We start from the raw sequence: 22,879 nt of genomic DNA on the forward strand, positions 1-22,879 counted from the left end.
CTTGCTCTCTATGCCTGCCAGCCATCCTTTTGTGACAGAACAGGTGCGGATGAATATGAAACAGTTCGGCAGAGCTTTTAGGGTCTGGCCCTTTGTATGCACACTCATGTCCGAGGCACCATGGAAGAGCAACCTATCTCCCAATCTCCACCTTTCTCACCTTCATTCCAGTGTCTAGCACCCAATGTCAAATCTGTGTCACAAGGAGCACACACATTTATGTTCTAAACACACAGATAGGGTCATGTGAGATGCAGATGCAGTTTTGTTGCTCTTTAAGTCTTTCCTCCAGGAAATGGGCTGCGGATGAGTCAGGCACTAAGACTCAGACAAAAGACTACCTAGCAGACCTTTTCTAAAATGTAATCACCCCACTGAGTTCTTACACGCACTTACCAATCTCACACCCTTTCCTTTCCTCCCATCACCCCAGTGTGAGACATTCCCCACACTGACACAGAAATGGCTCCGAATCAACTTTCTCTGATAGATAGATAGATAGATAGATAGATAGATAGATAGATAGATAGATAGATAGATAGATAGATAGATAGATAGTGACACTCTTTACAATAATAACACACATCCTTGTATCCCTGTCTGGTGACGTGCCTCCAGCGCCCTCCCTTCTCTAGATCTGCAACTCTCTCTCTCTCTCTCTCTCTCTCTCTTTCTCTCTTTGTCACACACACACACACACACACACACACACACACACACACTCAAATCTAAGGCGAGGATGGGAAGCTGTTGACGACCCGGTATGCTGCTGTGTTTTGTCCTTCATTAATCCCTCCTTTCGTCTCGTTTTAGTCAAACTGGATCGATAATTCCGTAAGGGCAGGCCTTTGGTAGCTTCTATCTGACACGTATCGACCCTTTACTGGATAAAATAACAAGCGAGGGGGGTTGAAAAGCACCGGGATCCGGCGTGCCCTTCCTTCCTCTGCGCCCCTGTGCGCACAAGCAAAGGAGATCTTGTTGAAGCCTGCTGCGCACCAAGACGCGCAAAAGGACGTGTATGCGCACCAATGATCGCCGCTAAACTTCGCCACCTCTGACAGACCCTAGAGTCATTTGGATATCGCATCGCAGTCTGTGCTCAAACACACGCGCGGCAGGACGATTTGGATTTAAACGCCAACAAGTGGAATGTGCTCTTTCACGGGGACCCTGATCTGCGCTGACACGTGGATTTGATCAGTTTAATGTTACGGCAGACGCGGCGTTAATATCCCATTACATATGGTCTGTGGGCGCAGGTTTGAAGCTATCGACCCGCCGCTTCTCCACAGCGCGTCCTCGGCGGGGCTGGAGCGGACACAGCCGGGGACGCTGAGGAATGCGGAGCCGGAATTTAGTCTTTTCCAGCTCACCTGCGGAACTCTTCGCAGCGCAAACCAAAGTAAGTAATTCCACACAGAGTCATAGTCGAGGAGAGTGATTGCAGCCTACTTTATGGTGTTTTTATTAAAGCTTATAACATCATTATGACCTAATTTGTATGCAGTGTAGATGATCTGTGTCACTGGTTGTTTATCAGTGACCTTGTCAGACATAAAAGTATTTACGTGCAATGGGATGGCTGGATTTTTTTTTATATTCATATCCTAAAATCCCCAAATTTGTCACACATTCTTCTTCATAGGTGCATTAGAACTAGGACACCCAGACTGCACAAACACGGGGTCAGTAGGCTACATAAGCTTCTCCGTGTCTTTTCATCCTCCAGCCGACCGACGCAGCCGGTGAGCACGCGGGGCGCCATGCTGAGGCAGATCCTCCTAAACTCCACCGACTCCCCAGACTTCGACCTGGTGCTCATGGCCCAGTCCACGCACGCCCCCTCCTCCCTGAACGCCTCCCACGGCGGTTCGGTGAGTGTGGCCGCTCTCCTGAGACCCACCACGGGGCGAGGGGGAGGAGGGCTCCGGGAGGGCGAGCTCCACAAACCGGACCTGATCACCTACATTGTCATGTGCCTACTGCTCTTCCTACTGGTGCTGCTCATTGTGTTCTTCATCAACTGCCAGCTCCGGAACTCTTTTTTCGCCTCCATGCCATATGACAGGTCGCTGAGAGAGGCCCGGACCTCCTACAAGTAGGTTAGACCCCCGGGACAAGTCTCTGGGACTTTGGGTCTTAAGTGAGGCTCTCGTGGGGATTTAAAGGGACAGTTAACCCCCCATATCAAAAATACATATTTAACCTCTAACCCGTAGTGCTTTTTATCTTACTGGATTGTTTTGGTTTGGAGTTCCCCAGTGTTAGATATATCTGCTGTACAGATGTCTCAAATTTAATGGAACGAGATTGCACTCGGCTTGTGGTGCTCAAAGCGCCAAAAAATACATCTGAAAAACAGCAATGTCTTATTCCAGAAAGCTTGACCAAATTACTCAAGATAATCCACGGACCTGGTTGTGAGCAGTTTTATGTAGGAACTGTTTTCTTTCTGCTAAACCACATCGCCAACCTGATCACTGTGCGGAGGGAAGCGTGCATCTACTGCTAGCTCACCTAGCAACACTAGACTTGCTACCGTGACAACCATACAGATCCTTAATGAGTCTTAAAAGGCATTGGATCCATTAGCCTAAACATAGGCTTTAACTGGCATTAAAAAGTCTTAAATCAACCTTTCAAAAGTCTTTAGAATGTTCAGTATTAAGAAGTAGGATTTTTAGGAATTGTTTTTTTCTTACATTGCATTGGAAGAGCTCTAAATAATGGGTAACTAAAAAAAAAGAACAGTAATAGTAAGAATAGTTTACCAACTATCTCTTGCATTAACATGACCAAAAAGTCACATTTTATGTCTCAATATTTATTTAAAAATAAAATGAAATTCTCCCTTGCCTTTAGTAATTGATGTTGGTTCGTGTTGTTTCTCTTGTCAATATTGGCTACTGTAAAATTGGTCTTAAATTTTATTCCAACTGGCATTAAAAAAGTCTTAAAATGTCTTCCCATTTCCCCTAAGCAGTAGGAACCCTGCAGCCAAGGAGAATGTCATTAATGTGAACATCTTGTGCCGTCACGAGCACAAGCCTCTCATTCATGAGTAGGCACACGCTTCCTTCTGCACAGTGATGCGATTTGCAGGTGTAGTTTGATAGAAAGAAAATAGTTCCAACATTAAAACTGCTCACAACAAGGTCTGTGGATCATCTTGAGTAACCAGGTTGGGATTTCTGTAAATTGCTGTTGAGATTTTCAACCGTTTTGCCATCTAGTTTCATTATATTATTGTGACATCTCTACGGCCAATATCTCCAACACTCTGCAACTCACACCAAAATAATCTAGGTCAATAAATAGCACTAAAGGTAAGAGGGAAAATATGTCTTTCTGATTTTGGGGTGAACTGTCCCTTTAAGGACTAACTGGCCACCCCTGAACTGCTGCTGCACGTACTGGACTCACAAAGTTGTTGCCTTGGACACATTGGAAGGCCTAAATAACCTGGAATCCCTAACAACCCCAAACATAAGTAGTCAGGGCCTCAATTAGAACAAGAGCTGCCCACATGTGTCACTTTTAGGCCCACAGCCCCTTCCCCAAAGATAGCACTGCAGACCATGGGGTACCATTAAGAAGATGAATGGTGTGCATGGGCCCACTGCAGGTGGAAAGATAACAGTATAACTCCTGGTCAAATTGGTGACTCGTGTATTTTCTAGTAATGAATGAATAAAATGTGAAACCATCCATCATCCCCTGCACCCCCCCTGTGGTCCCAGCGCTGCACTTCCAAAACAAATTGTGCATTCCTTTACAGTGTACTCCCAAGCTTGTATTAATTCATCTAGCTGCTTTCAAATTTGACCTGGAGAATGCAATTTGGGTCCAAATTCACAGTATTTCACACTGGCCCTGACAAGATTAAGGTTTTTTTTTTCATGGAAACGTGACTTCCGGTAACATAGAGAGCATCTACCGTAGATTGTATATAAGATATTTTGTATGACTGTAACTTAACCGTCTTGTCTTGTGAAATGATGCAATCAACACACAGTTTCCACCCTTTTGTCCGTTGTAAAATGCTGATTAAATTACAGACTGTAGGCCTTTAATGTCACATAAAGAATACTCAAATGTACATTGAAGTGGTAGTCTCTGTCTATGTGTATAAATAGCTGAAGATGATACTGCAGCTGCTGATGTGAAAGGCCGAATGTTAATCACTTAATATGTCCGCAGACGTATTTTCACGAGTACAATAGGGCTGCTAACCTTATCGTGCTCTTTCCCTTTTAATTAACCTCTCCCCCGCAATTTATAGAGCCAATATCCCGGAGAATGAGGACTTGAGGCTGAAGTTTATGACGAGACCTGTGCGATAAACCACACTGTTGTGGGTTTCAGTGCCACCGGTGATGCGCAAATCCTCTCCAATCTTGTTGTTAGAAAACACCTCTCACATACCAAGACAGAGAGATGAGCCTATCTCTGTAATCCTGTGTGTGGTTGTGTGTGTGTGTGCGCGCACATTTGTTTGATTACGTCTGAGAGGTATAAGAGAAACACTGCATTTCGAGTGCTGGACATGATATAGAGATAGCTGATTATTGCTGTGCGTAATTTTTTTTATCTTTTCTCAATCTGAGAAGCGCTGAGACAATACAATGCAAACTGTGAGCAGACAGTCGCATCTGCCTGTAGCGCTGAATTTATAATAACCGGCAAACTAGCCTACATGCTGTTTTTGGAAGACAAATCAGCCACAAATTAGGTCGATTTACTCAGCATATTCAGAACAATACTTGCCTTCTTGGGTCAATCATTTGCTGCAATTACCTCTAATGTCCCTTCACCCAGTGCAAATTGTATCTGTGAATGCAAAGAAATCGTTTTAGAGAACAATAGAAAATAGGCTGCAACAATACAATTGCCTCCAAGTGGTACATTAACTTTTGAAAAAAAAAAAAAAAAAAGTCTGATGACACTGCAGCGTCTGTCACCGCTTGGTGGCGCCCCAAGTCCGATTATTTGTTTGCATAATATGTTTACACGACAAAATGGCCAAGTGCCCAAGCCACACATGTTGAAACTTCACCTTTAAAAGATATATGAAAAAACACCTGACCAAAGTGAAGCAGCGCAACTGGTCTTGTTAGATCACTAAGAAAGGAGAGGTTACTAAATATGACTTTTATTAACACTAACATTTGCACAAGTGAGATCAGATAAGATTAACTGCTTGTGCAATACTGATGAGAGTGCAATCTTACATGTTTGAATAGAGGTTTAAACTTGTGACACAGAGAAAGAAATGACTTTTTCAGTGTGTAAAGGTTACAACAGAAACAGTGGCAAGAGCTTTTACTCTATATGAATCATAAAATCACTGGGAAAAAATAATATTCCTCAGACTGACCTTGGAAATCCCAACTTTCTTTGATTATTTTAGTGCTAAATTGTAACACTACTGGACATTTTCTAGTGCTATAAGTTGAGCTTCAGTGTGATGCCAGAGGTTACTGTTACTGAACTCAAGTCATTGTTAAATAAGTAAAAAGAACTTGACATCTCTACAGTACAGTGGTACTTACAGGCAGATTATGAGACAATGGGCACAGATATGCAAAAAGGCCCCACCACCATATAAGCAAGACACACAGATTTTTGTTTTTTGGCTTTTTTTCTTTGCGGTAATTGTGTGTCTTTTTGAACTCATTCTGTTTCTATTTTGTGTGTTTACTGTCTCTTTATTCATTTTGTGGGTTTCTTTTGGTCATTTTCTGTCTGTATGTGGTATGTTGTTTCTATTTGTGGTCATTTTGTGTCTTTTTTGGGTAGTTTTGTGTCACTTTGTAGAAACTTTTGGTTGTGTCATGTCGCTCTGTGGACATGTCTTTTTGGGTTATGTTGTGGTTAATGGTGGTAATGTGTCTCTTTGTGGACGTGTATCTTTTTTTGGTTGTTTTGTGTCTCTTATTCATTTTGTGTTTTTGTTGGTCATTTTATGTGGTAATTATATGTCTCTTTGTGTAGCCACATTTTGTGTCTATTTTGGTTATTTAATGTCTTTTTGTAGTCATTTTTTGTAATTTTGATTGTTTTATGGGTCTTCGTAGTCATTCTGTGCCTCTTAGTGGTAATCTTGTGTCTCTTCGCGGAAATTTTGTATCTTTTTTTAGTCATTTTGTATCTCTTTCTGCTCAGTACACATGTTAAATCAAGTGCAGTGTTGCAAGTGTAGGCCAGTAGGGCCTCTGGACCTGTGCCTGGTATGCCTTTTCAGTAATCCATCCATGGTGGCACCTTTCTGCTATACTTAGAAACAAGCTGTTTCAATATTCAGATTAAATGCATGCTGGTGTTGGGGTATTCTACTACACTGCTCATTTGACTTTTGAATTGAACATGTGTTTTTTTCACGTTTGTTTACTTTATATTTAGAGCCCTTGAAGTAACTAAAGGGCTAGTGCACACTTCACTGTTCTAGTGCACTAGTTTATATAGTCTATGTCACAAAACGGTGTTGCATCATTTACTGCTTAAAACGTCATGAATGGTGATGTCAACTGGACAATTTCTATTGCAAAAATAAGCAGCTTGGCTAAATTATATGACATCGCATTAAATGTATTTATTTGATCCGTGGATTCACAGCTCAGTCATGGAAAAACTGTCAGCTAAATCCTCTCAGCCTCTCAGGTGTAGCTGCAGAGCGCAGGCTCCTCCCCAACCAGCTCTGACCGGACTGTCAGAAGAACAGGAAGACTCCTCCAGCGCGAGAGACCTTAGTCGCTTCCCCCTGTCATTCAGGGGTTAAAAAGTTAACTTAACTTGTAAGCAGTCATGGAAACTAATTTAGGAGACACCGTCGGACCAAGTCATCCGTAATACCAACTCACCGGCCGTGTTGTAGTCACCACAACAACTCGTGGAAGTCGGAAGAGCGGAGCCTTTTTTTTCTTTCCACGGAGACTTCACCTACTGTAGTCAAACGAGCTAGGCTAGCTGAAGCTAACGGTTAGCTCAGTTAGTACCGCATATTTTCGGGTCTTAAAATCCACATTGTTTATTGCTTCCAATTGCGTTACACGTGGATATTGGCAGAATAAGTCCTCGTTTGTATTTTATAAACGCAACAGGTTGTTTCGTACTTTTCGACTCGAGGACTCGGGGCTGTGCTTTGAATTTCCCTCCTTCTGTGATACAGACAGGCGGCTTAGCGAGGGGCTCGTTCGGTGTAACAGTTGGCTTTCTACCAAATCATTAGCAACGTTGTGCTAATTGTGGCTAAGTTAGCCAGGGCACTAGGCTAGGCCCAAGGGAATAAACAGTTGACTTTTTCGCAAAGTTAAGAAGCACCCTCGGAGGAATCATTTGCTTTGTTTTTCACGTTTGATTGCGAGGAGATTAAAGCCACCCGGGTTTATTTTGACACCCAGTTCAAGGGATTACGGTATAAATATGGATCCACACACGGGGAACTCAGCCTCAGCTTCTGTTCCCAAGAAGGACAAGAAAGCAAAGAAGAGCCTTGAGGATGGAGATGGAAAAAAGAAATTTGTGAGTATACCACAGGTTCAACTTGTTGCACTTCTATGATCTGTTTTTGTATGTGGGCTCAGAAGTGTTTCCTTAAACTCCTGAGATGGTTATATTTGCTTCTACTGTTTCAAGTGATGCTACAGAGCAATAAAGTGCCACCATGCCTGTATTTACCTTGACTCAAAGCTGTGTATCAGCTGTCAACACAGCCTGAACTATTAGGATTCATGATGTAAGACAAAATAGTTGTCAGCATTTGAGGAAGTAGGTGGCTCTCCCACTTTTGAAGTGTTGAACTGTGCAATAAATATTAAGTAATGCAGTCCCGACTAACTGCAACATGTCAACAAATGATTTACATGTTTTTATTTTCAAACAGCATTTATGATATGCTATGCAGACCCATCATATTGTACAATAACACTAAATTATGTCTGTAATTGGTACAGAGAGGGCTGCATGTACACTGTGAAATCTGACAAGCTGATTTTACTTTAAAAATATAGGAAAGTGATTGCCTTAAAAAATATATGTAAACATAATTATTCATTTTGATTTATTCACTTCATATCTAATTGGTAAATTTATTTAAAAGTTTATTTATTTTCACTTAATTTTGTGAAGTTATTTCAACTTCAGAATGAGTTTAAATAAATCAGTCTTTCTAAGTTCTAGTAACTTCAGTAAAGTATACTGTGCTATATATAAATTCTGGTGTTTGCTATCTAATCAGTCATATTTGTATATTCTTGAACATGTTAACAAAACAGAACTAAGTCAGACTAACATGGTTTACAGAAGATGCTAAGACTTATAAAGAACAAAGTAATTTCACTTGTCATTTTTAAGTTGCAACATCTTCGCAAAACTCAGTAAATACAGTTAAATTTCAAGTAAACATAACACTTGGATGTAAAGTAAACATAAATTATGATTGTTATATCTACTTTCCTTTTTTCAGTGCAATTGGTTTGCAACATTATTTTTTTAAGTAAGATCAACTTGTCAGATTTCAGAGTGTATTTTTAACATTATGAAGAATTAAAATGTGTGATTGACCTAACCTATGGTAAGGAGTGGCATTGACACATTGAGTTTTCTCATGATGACTTAATTGTGATGACATCATTTGGTGTCTACCTGGCTGTGTTGGCATGTGTGATTCAGTGTGGGTGTCTTGAGGGGAGCAGCAGAGCAGTAAGTCACCAGTGGTTATGCCTTTCATCAGCCCTGAAACACTGTTGCGTAACATAACCCCTTTGCCCTGTCTAGCAGCAGGTGAAAACTGATATTGTACACACTGACAAATGGTAACCATAGAAGATTCACAGCATAGAAGACACATCTGGTCACTAAGTAAACAATTCCTACACACACGTTGTATGTAACCATAGAAGATGCACACACACTTGCTTTCAGGGACAACTCAGAGAGTTTTCAGGTCCTGTATTACACCCAATCAGAAGCCCTGTTTTTTGAAACACAAGGTGTTTTCAATCTTATCTATAGGAATGAACTCAAACAATTTCTTACATAACTTATTTACATACAGAACATTTTGTTCAGGCCTTTTGTTCAGAACTTTTTCAGGTTGGTAGTACCACCAGGGCATGAGCTCAGTGGCATGTATGCGTAACAGTACTGGTAGGAGGTTGTAGGTGGTAGTTTAATCAGATTTAACATTTTTTTGATACATTGATTCTGAATATTCAAAATGGTCTCATACTCATTTTCCGCAGTATGGATTTTAATGTTTATCACAGTAATTCCGCTATTCTCGCCTACTAACCAAGAAAAGAGAAGTCGTTGTTGTGATGTTCATCTGTCAATAAAAAAAATCTATGCCCTTAATATCAAATTTTCCCTGTGGTTTCAAAAACAGTATCAAAAACAGATTTTTTTCTAGGCATCAAAGTTAAAAAATTCCAGAGGTGTGACAGCACTAGTAAGCAGTCTTTGTTGTTGGCATGGTGTTCATGACAAGACACAGAGGGCAGCATGAAATGTAAAAAAATAAAAATAAATCACATCATAATCATTATGGCACATATTGTGAATGTGGAATGAGTCACGATTTCATTAGGAAGGTTGTTCTTGAATACAATTTTCACTGGTAAAAATATAAAAATGATGATTATCAGATTTTTGCTGGAGTTGTTACCAAACAAGCATGTACCCGTACATCTGAAATGTTATTAGTAGGACTTTATAAGGATTTGTGTCTGTAGCATCACAAATCTTCATTTGAAATGGCTTTTTGTGACACGTTTAACGTTTATTAAAAAACATCAGCTGCTGCAATTTGGATATAGCACTTGGCCATAGTGCAATTTTGATATTATTTGGATAAATAGTGCACAATTGGGTTTTATTGCCAAGTACTTTTACACATACAAGGAATTTGACTTGGTGTTTTGGTGCAAAACAGTTAACATAGAGATATAGCAGAAAATCTGCCCACGCTGTTCTGTTAATAATGCTCTTGTTCTTATTCATCCTTTCAAAACAGAGACAAAGGTGGAAAGTATTTGATGAATGGCATATTCTTACAGTAGTACTTTTGTATGTGCAGGTTTAGGTAGGGCTATAAGTAAACATTAGTCAATGATGGAAATCCATTTGGCAATGTCCTCAGATAACACTTCACACGAGTCTGTGTTTGACTGTCATACTGCCAGATGGTGTGAGTACATACCTGTGTGTTCGGCCAGACTGCCCACCTTAGAAAGAGCCATGCCCTTGACTTCAGTCTGCCTCTAACTCTGAAATTCGAACCCGTTCTGGCAGGATTTTTATTACACCACAGTCAGAGTTCAGAGAGAGGTTAAGGGATGTAGATGTACTTGATCTACAGTGTGACATCGCCTCTCTCAAGTCTCAAATACCTTGTCTGTGGCATTAACTTATCTATGACTTCATCACTCACCGCTTTTGCGTCTTCTCAGACAGTGATTATAACATGATGAGATATATGACTGAATGAAGCGTGTATTGTCTCCAGCCTGCTTGGTATTTGGCATACCAATCTAGAGTCTTCTCTTGTGTGAATGTTTCTCTATTGTGCTGTCTGGGAATGAATGGAGCAGTGTGGGTGGGATATCCACTTTTAGTCATCTCTTTTTCTAGACATTGCCACTATTTTTGGATCACTCTGACATGGGATTGTTGATTTTTTTTCTACAGCGTGTTGTTGGGATAATGCCACAAACAATAGTTAGGTTTGGCGTAAGAATTAATTATATGGTTGTTTGCAGCATGAACAGTTTAGGACAGATGGACATTTTTTCTTTTTTTAAACCAAAATAAAGTGTCTTTATGTTCTGCTGCTCAATCACCATCCAGTGCATCAAATATTGCTTAACCCCAAATTGAACCCCTGTTATGTTTACCACAGCTCGACCCCACAAAAACACAGTGTATTGTTGTAATGTTCCCCTGCTGTTTGTCAGCACGTCTACAAGCCTAAATACGTGTGTGTCTCAGTTCACACACTTTTTTATGACACATGTGACCTTCACAGGAATGCCTAACAGGATTCTCTGTGCTTACAGGTACCTCTTTAACTGAGCATGAACCATGTATTTTGTTTGAAGCGAAAAGCAGGTCATTTTAGCTTTGCTCCCTAAAGCGCTATCTGTGTTCCTCAGGCCCAGAGAGAAAGGATCACCATCCACAAATGCTGTTGACATAAACAGGCTGGCTCAACCCAGCAGGCAGGCGCAGTGTGGATTAGCCAGGGATCACTGCCTTGGACAGTTGTTTGGGATACAAGGTGAACTGTAGATTGCAGATTCAGGCTCCAGGACATCTTGTTTAGTTTGGCAGGTTTTTTTTTTTTTTTTTTTGGGTGAAAGGTTTGCTGAATTTTTTTTCAGGCCCTGATAGTGTTGTGAATATACTGGGATTTCTAACTTCAATACAATACCATAAAAAAAATATTTCAATACCACAGGGAAAAATTGACATTGAGGGCATAAAATGTCATTTTTTATAAAATTCAAAGATGAATATAACAAGGCTATAACATGACAATGCCAACTTTTTTATAGTAGCAGAGAACAGCTACTGTACAGACTGTAGTTAATATTAACAATAAGAGAGAATAGGAAAGCACAGGTGGTACCTGCGTTGTAATGGTACTGCAGAAAATGAGTATTAAAACTCTTTTAGATATTAAGAATAGATATTTATTGATAAATGGATTATTTTACTAAATTAAGCCTTGATAAGGAATAATGGTTATCAAGGACACCAATAACCATTACTTTGAGTAAGTTTTGAACATGTTCCTTTTTGGACTTATTTTGAGGTATAATTATTAGAGATTTTAGGTTGTATCAAACAGTTGTTTGCATGACATAAACTTGCAACTCCAGTTTGAAAGAATATTGCCAATTCTGATAATTTGAAAAAACATCATTAACATTTTACAATATGTATTTTTTTGACTTCTTGTGTAAACCAAGCAGTAAAACAAACATGCAAATGCACATGAAACTTTTTCCTGGAACTGGAGGAGGACAATCCCGTTATGTTACAGTTGTTGATGCCAAACAGAGAACCTTAAAGCAAGTGTGAAAGCAGCACATACTTTTCTGTCAAGTTTAATATTCCCAGAGTTGGAATATATGCTGACTTCCTTATGCATGCTACCCAAACCTACCAGTTGAATTACTTCTGTCATGTTTACAAAAGATTATGGAAGTCATCTGACTTTTCTATAGGAACAGGACATTGAAAATGTGGACTGGAATTAGAAAACAGACACGTATAAAAACAAAAAATTTAAATGTAATAACAATTGTTTTGTAATTGGATTTAAGCACCCTGAATCAAATCAAGTGCAAGGTTTCCTAGATGTAAAGTCTTGATACAGAACACACCATGATATATACAGATTATTTGTCCCTCACCTTAACTGAAGCAATGCATTTGTGTTGCAGCCTCTGAGAAAAACCACAAGCACTATCAATCACGAGAGCGACCAAAAAAAAACTCAAATAAATTATGGGATAGCTGTTTGCTGCTGTGTTTGTTTGACTTATATGCAGAGTTGTATCCAGGGATGGTGCCCAACTTATTGTTTCTAAGAGCTAAAGGCAGGTTAACACGTTGGTGTTTATCATGATTAATTGCAATGATAAGTGCACCTTCCTTCAAGCATAAAATCATGTGCCTCCGTGTGCCTTTGTGCAGCAGTGCACCGACTTCCTGGGGGAACCACCTCAGCAATGCTTGATTTATAATAAGGCCATGAATTAAACCAGTCAGGTCACAACTCTTTAGTCACAGTCTGACTCAAGTCGTCAGAGTCAAGTAGAGTAGTTAAAAATTTGCTTTGGTGCACAGTGGGTCTCTTTTGCCCTCTTTCTTTTATGTACTAGTCTTCCAACACACAAACGTACCTAGTAGGCACACACAGACACACAGTTTCCTGTTCTCTACATCTCAGGGGAAGAAGAGCATACTGTGAGCTGAAGAATAGGATGACTGAGTGCCAGCATGAAACTAGAGTGGTTAATGGACGGCTAGTGGCAGGGGCCTCTTGGCTCAGAGTGAACAGGAGTATTTTAGAGAGCAAGGCTGAGCAAGGGAAGCAAGTGAGCCATGAATGGGCAGGGGCTGGAGGAGACAGAGGGAGAAGAGTAAAATATAGGCAAGAAGTTAGAAACCATAACTGTGGTTAAGGATATCAAGGAAGGAAGACAGTGCACAGGAGTGGGGGTGCAGTCAGTGATAATAACAAGTTACAGTTGTGTGATGGGTATGGAAAGCTTAAATTACTGAGTTGATTCTAAAAAAAAAACAAACTCCAACAGTTGTAGGTAATTCTCCGGTTGAAACTTGTTAAAGATAAAACTCCTGGTGTGACATAACTCATTAGATGTGGACAGAAGTGCTACATGATTGGAAGTTTTAATGCACAGAGAACAGGCCTGCCATTGCAATTCAGCGTGGTCCAATAAATTGTTAATGAGGCACACGACAGATTAACATTCACACAGAGTTTCTTCTTCGAAACTTTTAAATTGATTTCTGGACGCAGTTTTAAATACCCAGCTCACATCTGTTGTCACTCACTCTCGAGTTAGACTAATGTCTTGTCCAGACATCAGTGGCTAGATGAAATAAAAACACTTGTTGGAATAATCTGGCGTGTACAGTGCTCTCTGTCCGCTCTATTCTTGCTGTACTTTACAGGTTGAAAAGGAACGACTGTTTCGTTTGCTCTGAAGCCTGTTCTGACTGGATGTTAGAGTACAGTTGTGTAATAAAAGTGCTGCACAGGCACACAGAGGAATGCAGAGTCACTACACCACTGACATACCAGACGTAGAATGGAATCTCACTTTCACCTGAGCGGTTGTTTGATTGAGATGTGCTTTTCTTTTTAAATCTTATGCTGCACAATTGACATTGTGAGCCCGTATTTTCTGATTACAATACATCAAGTTCCTAATGGTTGGTCCGTGTAATAGTGGTAAATGGACTTGGACTTGCATTTGCATAGTGATTGTCTAGTCGTTTGACCAAAGCACTTTCACACTACGAGTCACATTCACCAATTCACACACCCGGGTCTCTGTGGCTACCATACAAGGTTTATTTAATGTTTGTTTTTAAACATTCCTGCACACTCACATACCAATGGCACAGCCATCGGGAGCAATTGGGGGTACAGTTTTTTGCCTAAGGATACTTTGCCATGCAGACCAGAGGGGCTGGGGATTGCTGACCGCCCGGTCAGTGGATGACCCGCTCAGCATGTTGCTTCAGGCAATTTCCAACATGTCTTTGCTCTTCTCAGTATTCTTTGAATATAATATTGTAATTTGTTGTCTCGTTCTCCTCTTTAGTAGCCATCTTTTTGAGCAGCATCAGTATCCTTAGCAAGGCTGGGCAATATGGCCTAAAAATACCATCTCTGATTTTTTCACACCCAACTCGAATCATGATTTTAAATGATTTCTTTCCCTCTTAAAAAGAAACTGCAAATGACAAAGAAGTGACTCAAGTTTTGCTTTGATTTTAGCAAAAAAAGAAGAGGCAAAGGCAAACTGGAAAAGGAAGAGGGCTTTCAAGTCAGTATTGCACATTGCACAGTTTCGCATTTTGTGCAGTTTTGCGGTCGAAGAGTGTTGAGTATGACCTCTGAAATCATACAATTGTAGATCAACATTAGTTCCATGTTAACAAATGATGTTATTTGTTGTGTTCAAATTACTGAACCATTGGTCTGTTGTAGTGGAGTCAAAGGACAACCTTTCCAGCTCTCAAGTGATTTTTTTTTCTCACGTGTACAGTTGTACAGATGAGGCAGGGCACCTTTAGCACCTTTTGGTAGCGCATACGTGAGGTCGATAGTTTTCAGCATGTGGATAAACCTCAGGCTTTTCAAATATAGGTATGGGCATCATATCTTAAGTGATATGCAGTGCGACTGCATAAGTAAAATTCTTTGCGCTGGGTTGCTTTCCTGTCATATGGGACACAATGAGAAAATGATTCCACTCACACCGGCTATTTTTACCAGGTGCTTGTGGACTGAGGTGGTGTTGTGCATCTCGGAGTGAGACACATTTCTCCCAATTGGCTCCATGCCTCTGTTTGAGATGTGGACATAAGTTGGTCACTCTGCTGCCTGAAGTTGCAACAGCCTTTAAACAAACTTTGTAGCGGATTGTGGTTTGTTTGAGATCTGACGTCGCAAAACCGAACCAGTTCCAAACAACTGTTACCATATATATCTATATTGCAATATGTATTATAGGGCTGAGATGAGAAGTTTATCAGTTTTTCAATAGAAGAATAGTTTGTCTAATCGATAAAGAATAATCATCAGTTGCCTCCCTTGTAAAATAATGTATTTTATGATAGAAGACTTAACCCATATCACGCAGTAACTATCACCTAGTTTTTTAGAAACTATTGTACTTTCTGTGGGCTGTGCTGCTGACTCACTAACTGCCTGACTGTCTAAAGAAGGAGCCATTCAGTTACCTGAATTGTTCATGGTGACCTGTGTCACCATGAACAATTCACAGAGGGCAGAGTTGGTGTTGCTGTCTAATTAGTCCAAACCACTGTAAAGGCATTCTGCATGCTTTAGGGGGAAACCCTTTTCTTTGCAGCTGTCATACTGTCACTTAGTAAGCTAACAGATCAGATTTGTTATTTTTAGGCCGCTGTGCAAAGTTAAGTCCAGCAGTAGCAAGGCAAGACATTTAACAGACAGTAATGATGAATGATTGTCGACGAGAAGGAGAGGGAAGACTTAGGCCAGATGACAGCTAACTTATACTCTGACAAAAAAACTGTCAGTGTCAAAACTCTCCCTTGTCAGATGGTGCAGCTGTTTTTGTGTTACTTATGTGTTGTCCTGCAGTCTGTGGTTGCTTAGTAATGTGTCACATTCTGTCATGCATGTGTTATTTGCTGTGCTCCAGAAAGGCTGTTTCCCTGCATGTCATTCTTTGTCATGTTTATTTACCCTTACTCAGCAGAGCTTTCAACAGATACCTGTGTGCATATTTTGCATGGAGCTGAATATTTATCACAGTCAGTTTCACCTGCTCAGATGTTTGCCGAAGGCCTTCAATAGGTGTAAGTCCATTCAGTTAAAAGCATCGAAATGCTAGTCCAAACAGTGGAGTTTTGTTCACTCTCATGTCTTTAACTTAAAATAAACTGCCACCTCTGTGCATTTTGGGCACTTTATGGCAGTTAGAGAAATGTGGCTCCCTTTTTAAGCAGGGGTTGTCTCTTCTTCAGTGTAAAAAATATGAAGCAACATATTCATTTTGTGTCAAACTAGTCTGACCTCCTGAGAGTTCACCTATTGTTCACATGCTCATTTTGTCAGCTGTTCAATTTTACTTCTCCTTCTTACTTTTCTCTAGTTGTGCTTATGTACATTAACGTGTGCATGCACACGTACACACAGGCACACACAGATATGTCAGTGCTTCCACCCTATTATTATTTCTCAAATTCTGAGGGCTGTGACAGGAAGTTGTGCAAAAATAACGAACAGTAGGCTTCCTTATTCGTCTCCATTATTGCTTACCCTTATCTCTTTCCTTAACTCCTTTCCATCCATTGTGCAAGGAGGTACCAGTGGTCTACTAAACATGTTTACATACAGCCCTGTGTCAAATCTCTGGAGGTATGGATGTCGTTAAAATATAGAACAGAGTTTTATCATTAGAGCCTATAGATTGGATTAAACAGACTCAGTCTCTGTAGTGTGTGGTTGCTTCCAGCTTCTCTGTGTGTGTATTGAGTTTTGCCAAGTAGGCGTATGGCCGTATGGCTATATGGCAGTAAAATAATATCAGGATACTTCAGGTTATTTTTGAAATAAAGATATTCTTGATGATATGACAAAAATACTGAGAATATCTTCAAGAGCATACATTTACAATTAAATAAGTGTATTATAAGTATATTTCAACATAAATGTAGTTTACCTTCAAATATTCAGTAAAAACTGAATGAAAATTCTCTCTGTTCTTAAGTTTGTAAACAACAACAGTAACTCATAGTGAGATTCAGATTGTGTATAAAATTTAAATATTATAACAAAATAATATTATTCAAAAATAACACATTGTAACAGGTACCAAATAGAAAAAGCATTGTCTGCAATCTATAAATAGTACAAAAAATACATGTATGTATATGACTGAGTTACTTTCTCCACCTGGACTTGTGCACTGCTATTTCTCCTCCAATCTTCTTCTAATAAACGCGCTCTGCTGTGGACATGCTACAGCAGAGGTGTCGCGCTGCGTCCATTTCCAATGTACTTTGGCTGTCAGCCCTGAGTTCATCTTCCAATTTCCAGTCAAGATTCTATTAGTGAACCAAATGTCAAAAAATAGTCAAAAATGTCCATGACAAGTTCACCATTCACTTTTTGTTGATAAAAAAGTTTCAGGCTAGAGCACCTTGGTAACTAAATGGTTACAGAGCTTACCACATCAAACTAGGTTTGATCTGAGCTGGGTATCTTTCTGCTATCTGCTATCATACCCTTCTTTCTTTCCCCCATTTCCTGTCTGCCTCTTTGCTGTCAACAATTCAATAAAATAAAATGACAAAAAATAATAATATTAAAAAAGAAAAGGTTGCAGGCTTATTATGCAGTCTAAACACTGCTTTACCAGTAGGTTTTGTGCTCCTGACTGGACACATTATAGTTTGATTTCTCCACGTTTTAATGATGAAGCCTGCAACAGAATTTGCTCTGTGCTTTCTTACTGCAGTATCTCTGATTAGCTTTCTACTCTGGTCGTTGTAAAACACAGAATTGCTCAAGCAGCATAGATGGTATGTTTTTGACTTTCAGCTTAACGTCTTTGACTTTATCATCGTACCATCATCATATCATATTGCTTTTCATCATTCTAATTCTTTCAGGGTGAGTTTAGGTATTTTGTGGATTTCATGTTGAAATCATTATAAAACACTCTTTTTTCACACCTTTCTCTATGATTCTTGCATTTTTCTCTCAGTCATCCAGCAATTTACCTGTATTCCTGTGTGTGTGTCCGTCTGAAGTTTTGAGTTTATGCTGTTAAAAAAGGCTGACTGAACTGGCTAAGATGAATTGAACTGAATTGAACTTCTACAGAGGTGCGTGTTGAAAGTCGAATAGCTTCAGAAACCCCTCCCCCTTTAGCTTTTCCATGTCGGATTATGGGGGGCTATAACCTTATAACCTTGTAGGACTGCCCACTGTATTTAAACATAGCAGCCAAACAGAGGTCAGTAGAAGGCTGTTTAGATAAGAAGCCTTTTGAGATTTTCTATAGTGATGATAAATTTCACTAGAAAGGTTTGCAGTGCACTAAAAAAATGTTCATTTATTCTCACCCCTATTTATATATGACCCTTATGTCCCATTTATGTTACTTTATGATAAAGATATTATATCACAAAATCTTTGTTAATAAACATTTTTTGTACAATGTGCTGAGATGTGTTTTGGTCATCCCATGGGGTAGTTTTAACAAAATGACTGACATTATTGTAAATGTACAGAGATCTCAGCTTGTATTAGGCCCACTTCTTCCACAATGGCACATGGTACTGTGTCCTTCCCCTTGAGATAGGTCGCAATGTCACTGCCTCCACAAAGAGATTGTCAGTGAGTAGGAGATACTAGTTGGATAAAGATAGTTATTAAAGTGAAAGTGGTTGAGACAATAAATGCATATGAGACAGATGAAAGACAAAAAGACATTCAGTTACACTTTCATGGGATCACCACAATGTCTGCATAAGCTCATACAGGGTGATGCTCTTTTTCCGTTTATCTTTCTGCAGTCAGCCAGCTAGTTAGGGACAGAGGGCAGTGTTGTGGCAGGAATTTTCTATAATGCACCCGAACTTTCTATCTTTATAACAAGGAGTTCACTTGTAAGCCGAGAGGCGGATAGTTAGACCTGTACGCTAATCTTCACAGATATGAATGCTCTTGACTGTGTTACCTATGCTGTGTATGGGGGGCTTAGTTGGGATTACAGTGTCAGTCCTCCTCTGTGACTCTCCCCAGTCTCCCCTTGACAGATTACAGCTAATCTCAGACAGCTCTGTGTTTCTCAACACCATGACTGTAAACAGCATGGGTCTATGTTTTGCTCTTACAACTGACTGTCTGGAGGGCAGCAGTCTATTTTTGTATGAAAGGAGCAAGACTTAAGACATTCAGGACTCTGGGAGAAATTTAGCTGCTGGACACCGATGCACATCCTGCGGTGTCTTGGCGAGGAGTGTAGGAAGCTTAACCTGAAATCTGTCATTACTTTACATTACAATCACTATGTGAGCTGATGTATAGCAGAAGCTTTAGAGCCCACGGTCTAGAAACAAGTAGTTGGAACAGTGCTAGACCACAGGCAATAGTAATAAAGTTAAATAAATCCCAAGTAAAGCATAGTAATATTTGAGGTTCTCTTTTCAACTAAACTCTTTGTCTCTACAATGTTTTTTTCATAGCTCCATAACACTGAATAAATAGTCTCTTGCCAAAATTGGCTTGGGGAATAGCCGGAGGGGAACCTTAGGCAATAAGGAAGGGAGATTGTGTCTTCACAGGTATGTTTGGGGGCTGGAAAATAACAGGTGAATGTGTCGCTTGTTTTAATTATGTGTATTGAAGTTTTGAGTTTTGAGCACTTTTCAAACAACTGTTAACGCTTGACTTCATTTCAACTGTAGTGAGCAACTTCATTTCCCATTGGTTGTTGTCAACAAAATCTGTTGACAACAACCAATGGGAAATGTCAAAATTGCATAAAAAAATTGACTAAAGCTATTTTGTGAGTATCTTGAGTAACTTGAAATACCAAAATATAGAAGGTAATATATTTCCAATGACTGGTAATCACCACACAACAATTTTTAAAGAGATACCTTGTCGATATTATACTCCCAGCTTTGTATTGTAGCAGTGTGGATAGTATGTGTAAATTAACTGTGTTAAATTTACCTCCATCCTACCAGTGCCTAGGTTTCCCTGCTCATTTGAAAATCGTCTGGATGACACGTGGGATGCTCTCCTGCTGTTGCTTGAACTACAGATTGTACTTTCTTAATTTTGTACACCTACTGCCACCACGTATTCAAAGAGTGTTGAAGCAGATTGAGAGAGAGAGAGAGCTGCCAAACATGTTAGTGCTCTGTTTGGCTGTTTTGTGAGATTTTGTGGGAATGGCACCACGGTGTTTCCAAAAAACGGAGGCAGAAGAAAATGAGATCAGGTGGTAAAACTAGGCAGTGCTGATATAATATGAACCAAGATTTTGTTACTGTATTGCTTAGTTCTTGCCTAATATGTTGCCCAAACATATCTTGATTAATTGGTACCAACCGTACCATAGTGTTTTTCGATGGGCAGCTCACATTACATCACCCATCAGTGAAAGTGTTTATTGGTCTGGTGTGGTGCAGTGCATTGTGGTAGTTGTAGGTATTCTACCTTTTGAGCAAAATTGAATGCCCCAGCCCTTCACTCTGGTCAGGTGTCATAGACAACCTAATTTTCTTTTCTGTAGAAAAATACTTATTTAAAAAAATAACTCAAAGATGGAGTTAATGTAGTTGAAATTACATTGTACATTGTCATGAGTGCTGTTGTACTGTGGATACATGCAGTTGTTTGGCTATTACCTCCTTTTTTTTCAATTAATTAATTTTTTTTACCCAGGTTGAATTCTGTCACTTTACACCCCCACTGTTATTTAGGTACTGGCTTGTATTTATTAATAGTTTACATTATATTCCCACATCTTAATCATCTGTGCTCACAAGCCTGTAATCAGTGGCTTTCAGCGTGCTTGAGTTCATGTTGTGGCCGTGCACACAGCAGTGGACAGGGACACAAAAACTTACAGAGAAAGAGAACCTTCATGTGGTTTCCCTCTTTAGCTTTTTGCAGTTTCATTTCTAGGCAGTTTTTTAGGCAGCTGTTTGGCCTCTAAGCTACCAGCCACCAACAAAACCAGCCCCTGTCTCTGTTGATTCAGAAGGCTACAGTCATCCATAGATCGATGATGCACACATTGTCAGCCAAGTCTCTGTGTGCTGTTACACAGGACTTAGTATGTGAGGGTAAGAGGGAAGTGGTGAGAATTTTTGTTTGTAGAGACAGTTTATAGGTCTTGTGGTAATATGTAGGTAAAAGTTTGGGGTTTTTATGCATTATGTAAACTTGTGTTGTGTGTGAGTGATGTTTCTGTTAAGTGCTTTGATGGATGCTCCATTGTGCTTGTGCAGGCGATGTGTGTAGGTGGAAGAGTTTAAATGTGCTGTGTGGCAACCGCATCACTTCTAAGACTCGAGGCTTCAGGATACAGACGTTATTTAAATGACTCTGAAGGTCCAACACCCCACCACCAGGTTTTTTAATCTGTTATGAAATGACGGTGAAAGTGTAAAGTAAGCTGAGCTCGGTGAAGCGTGTAGTCATGAAACAAAACAGCTAACAAAAGTAAAGTCTTTTTGGAGGCATTACAGCGTCAGGCTAGGTGACAGCACTGGCAGTGAACCAGTGGAAAACAGTATAAATACTCAAGCAGAAATGACACTATCAGGAAATATAAAATGGCTGTGACATTGTGCACTAGTTCCACAAATTAAAAGGAAACTTACAGAGTAACTCCACCCAGTCTAATTATGTTGATAGCCTCATTATTTTGTATTTTGTGGCAACTTTTCAATTGGATGTATAAAGTTGTTCTGTCTGGGTGTTGCAACTTTGGCAACAGATTGCTTGTGAAATGCTTTTTAACATCATGACTTTGAAAATAGCCAGTGGAATGATTTGTGAATATCAATCTTAGAAATAAATGACTTTTTATTGGCATTGTTGGGCACGGATGCTACATTTTGATCACTTGTAAATGTCAAGGATTAAACAACCACTTTTAGGTTTTGTTGTTGGTGATGATGAACTAACATGAACTGTGCTGTTGATATTGCAGGAGAATGGAGGTGGTAGTTGTGGGTTGACGGTATTATTTAAGTGCTGCTTTTGTTTTTTTCCTGACCCATATGAACATAGAGTATGGGTGAATGAGTCATCGTCGAATGCTAAAGTTAGTTTATATGCATTTGTTGCGGTGAAACTATTTACATTTGTAAAACATTTTTATGTGACATCAAAAGACATGTTTGCAGGTTAAGTTTTGCCTATTTGCACATCACTTTCTGTTTTTGGGATTCTGACTTTACACAGCACAAATGAAATGTGGATAGTGAGATATTGTGTATCAATAGTACACTTTAGTTGATTGTCTTCTGTGAGTTACAGCTATTTAAGTCCAATTTTAACCTCCACACCACTCTCTCTCTCGCCTTTCGGGGGCATAATTGAATTGCGTAGTGGTGATTCAGATATTTCCTTAAATATCTCTAAGTGCTCTGTGAAACCCATTTGTAAAATCCTGCTCAACACCAAATTATAGGTTTGGGCTTAGACTTGATGTTTAACGCACGCACGCACGCACGCACGCACACACACGCACGCACGCACGCACGCACGCACGCACACATGCACACGCGCACACGCACGCACACATGCACACGCGCACGCACATTTTCTACTGTTGTTGGTGTGTGACATTTTACCTTTGTTATTGTTGTGTTTATTTGTTGGTCTCCTTGGTTCTGCTCTCCCAGAGTTAGTGGTATTTCCTTAAAGTTAGATTTTATTACATTACATTATATATTACTGGATATACGTAGATATATTTCTAGATATATTTTTTTCCTAATAATGTGCGCAGAATGTGATTGAAATGCAGTAAATGGTTTTGCAATTGTAACTGCATAGTGCCTGGGGGTTGGAGAAGCATCAAAATGGTTT

The 22,879-nt window shown here is 39.7% G+C and overlaps 2 protein-coding genes across 4 annotated transcripts in view; both read left to right on the top strand.

The window, feature by feature from the left end:
- Nucleotides 1-575: 575 nt before the first annotated feature.
- Nucleotides 576-6,002, top strand: smim32 (small integral membrane protein 32). Of its 2 annotated transcripts, none has more exons than XM_042493845.2 (2): nt 576-1,405; nt 1,649-6,002. In XM_042493845.2, the coding sequence occupies exon 2, from the start codon at nt 1,767-1,769 to the stop codon at nt 2,103-2,105; it is 339 nt and encodes a 112-aa protein (XP_042349779.1). In that variant the 5' UTR covers nt 576-1,405; nt 1,649-1,766; the 3' UTR covers nt 2,106-6,002. The 2 variants fall into 2 exon arrangements, with proteins under 2 accessions (XP_042349779.1, XP_042349778.1); XM_042493844.2 differs by having other exon boundaries at nt 640-1,405; nt 1,733-6,002.
- Nucleotides 6,003-6,679: 677 nt separating this feature from the next.
- diaph1 (diaphanous related formin 1) overlaps nt 6,680-22,879 on the top strand; it is a 52,423-nt gene continuing 36,223 nt past the window's right edge. The window contains exon 1 of one of the 2 annotated variants that reach the window (XM_088081076.1): nt 6,680-7,524. In XM_088081076.1, the coding sequence (XP_087937202.1) occupies nt 7,426-7,524 (99 nt within the window). In that variant the 5' untranslated portion in view covers nt 6,680-7,425. The remainder of the gene's footprint in view (nt 7,525-22,879) is intronic. The other variant, XM_042493120.2, reaches the window with a different exon arrangement.

Source organism: Plectropomus leopardus, chromosome 8 (assembly GCF_026936395.1).
Source record: "Plectropomus leopardus strain MGB_pleo_1.0 chromosome 8, ASM2693639v1, whole genome shotgun sequence".
NCBI lineage: Eukaryota > Metazoa > Chordata > Actinopteri > Perciformes > Serranidae > Plectropomus > Plectropomus leopardus.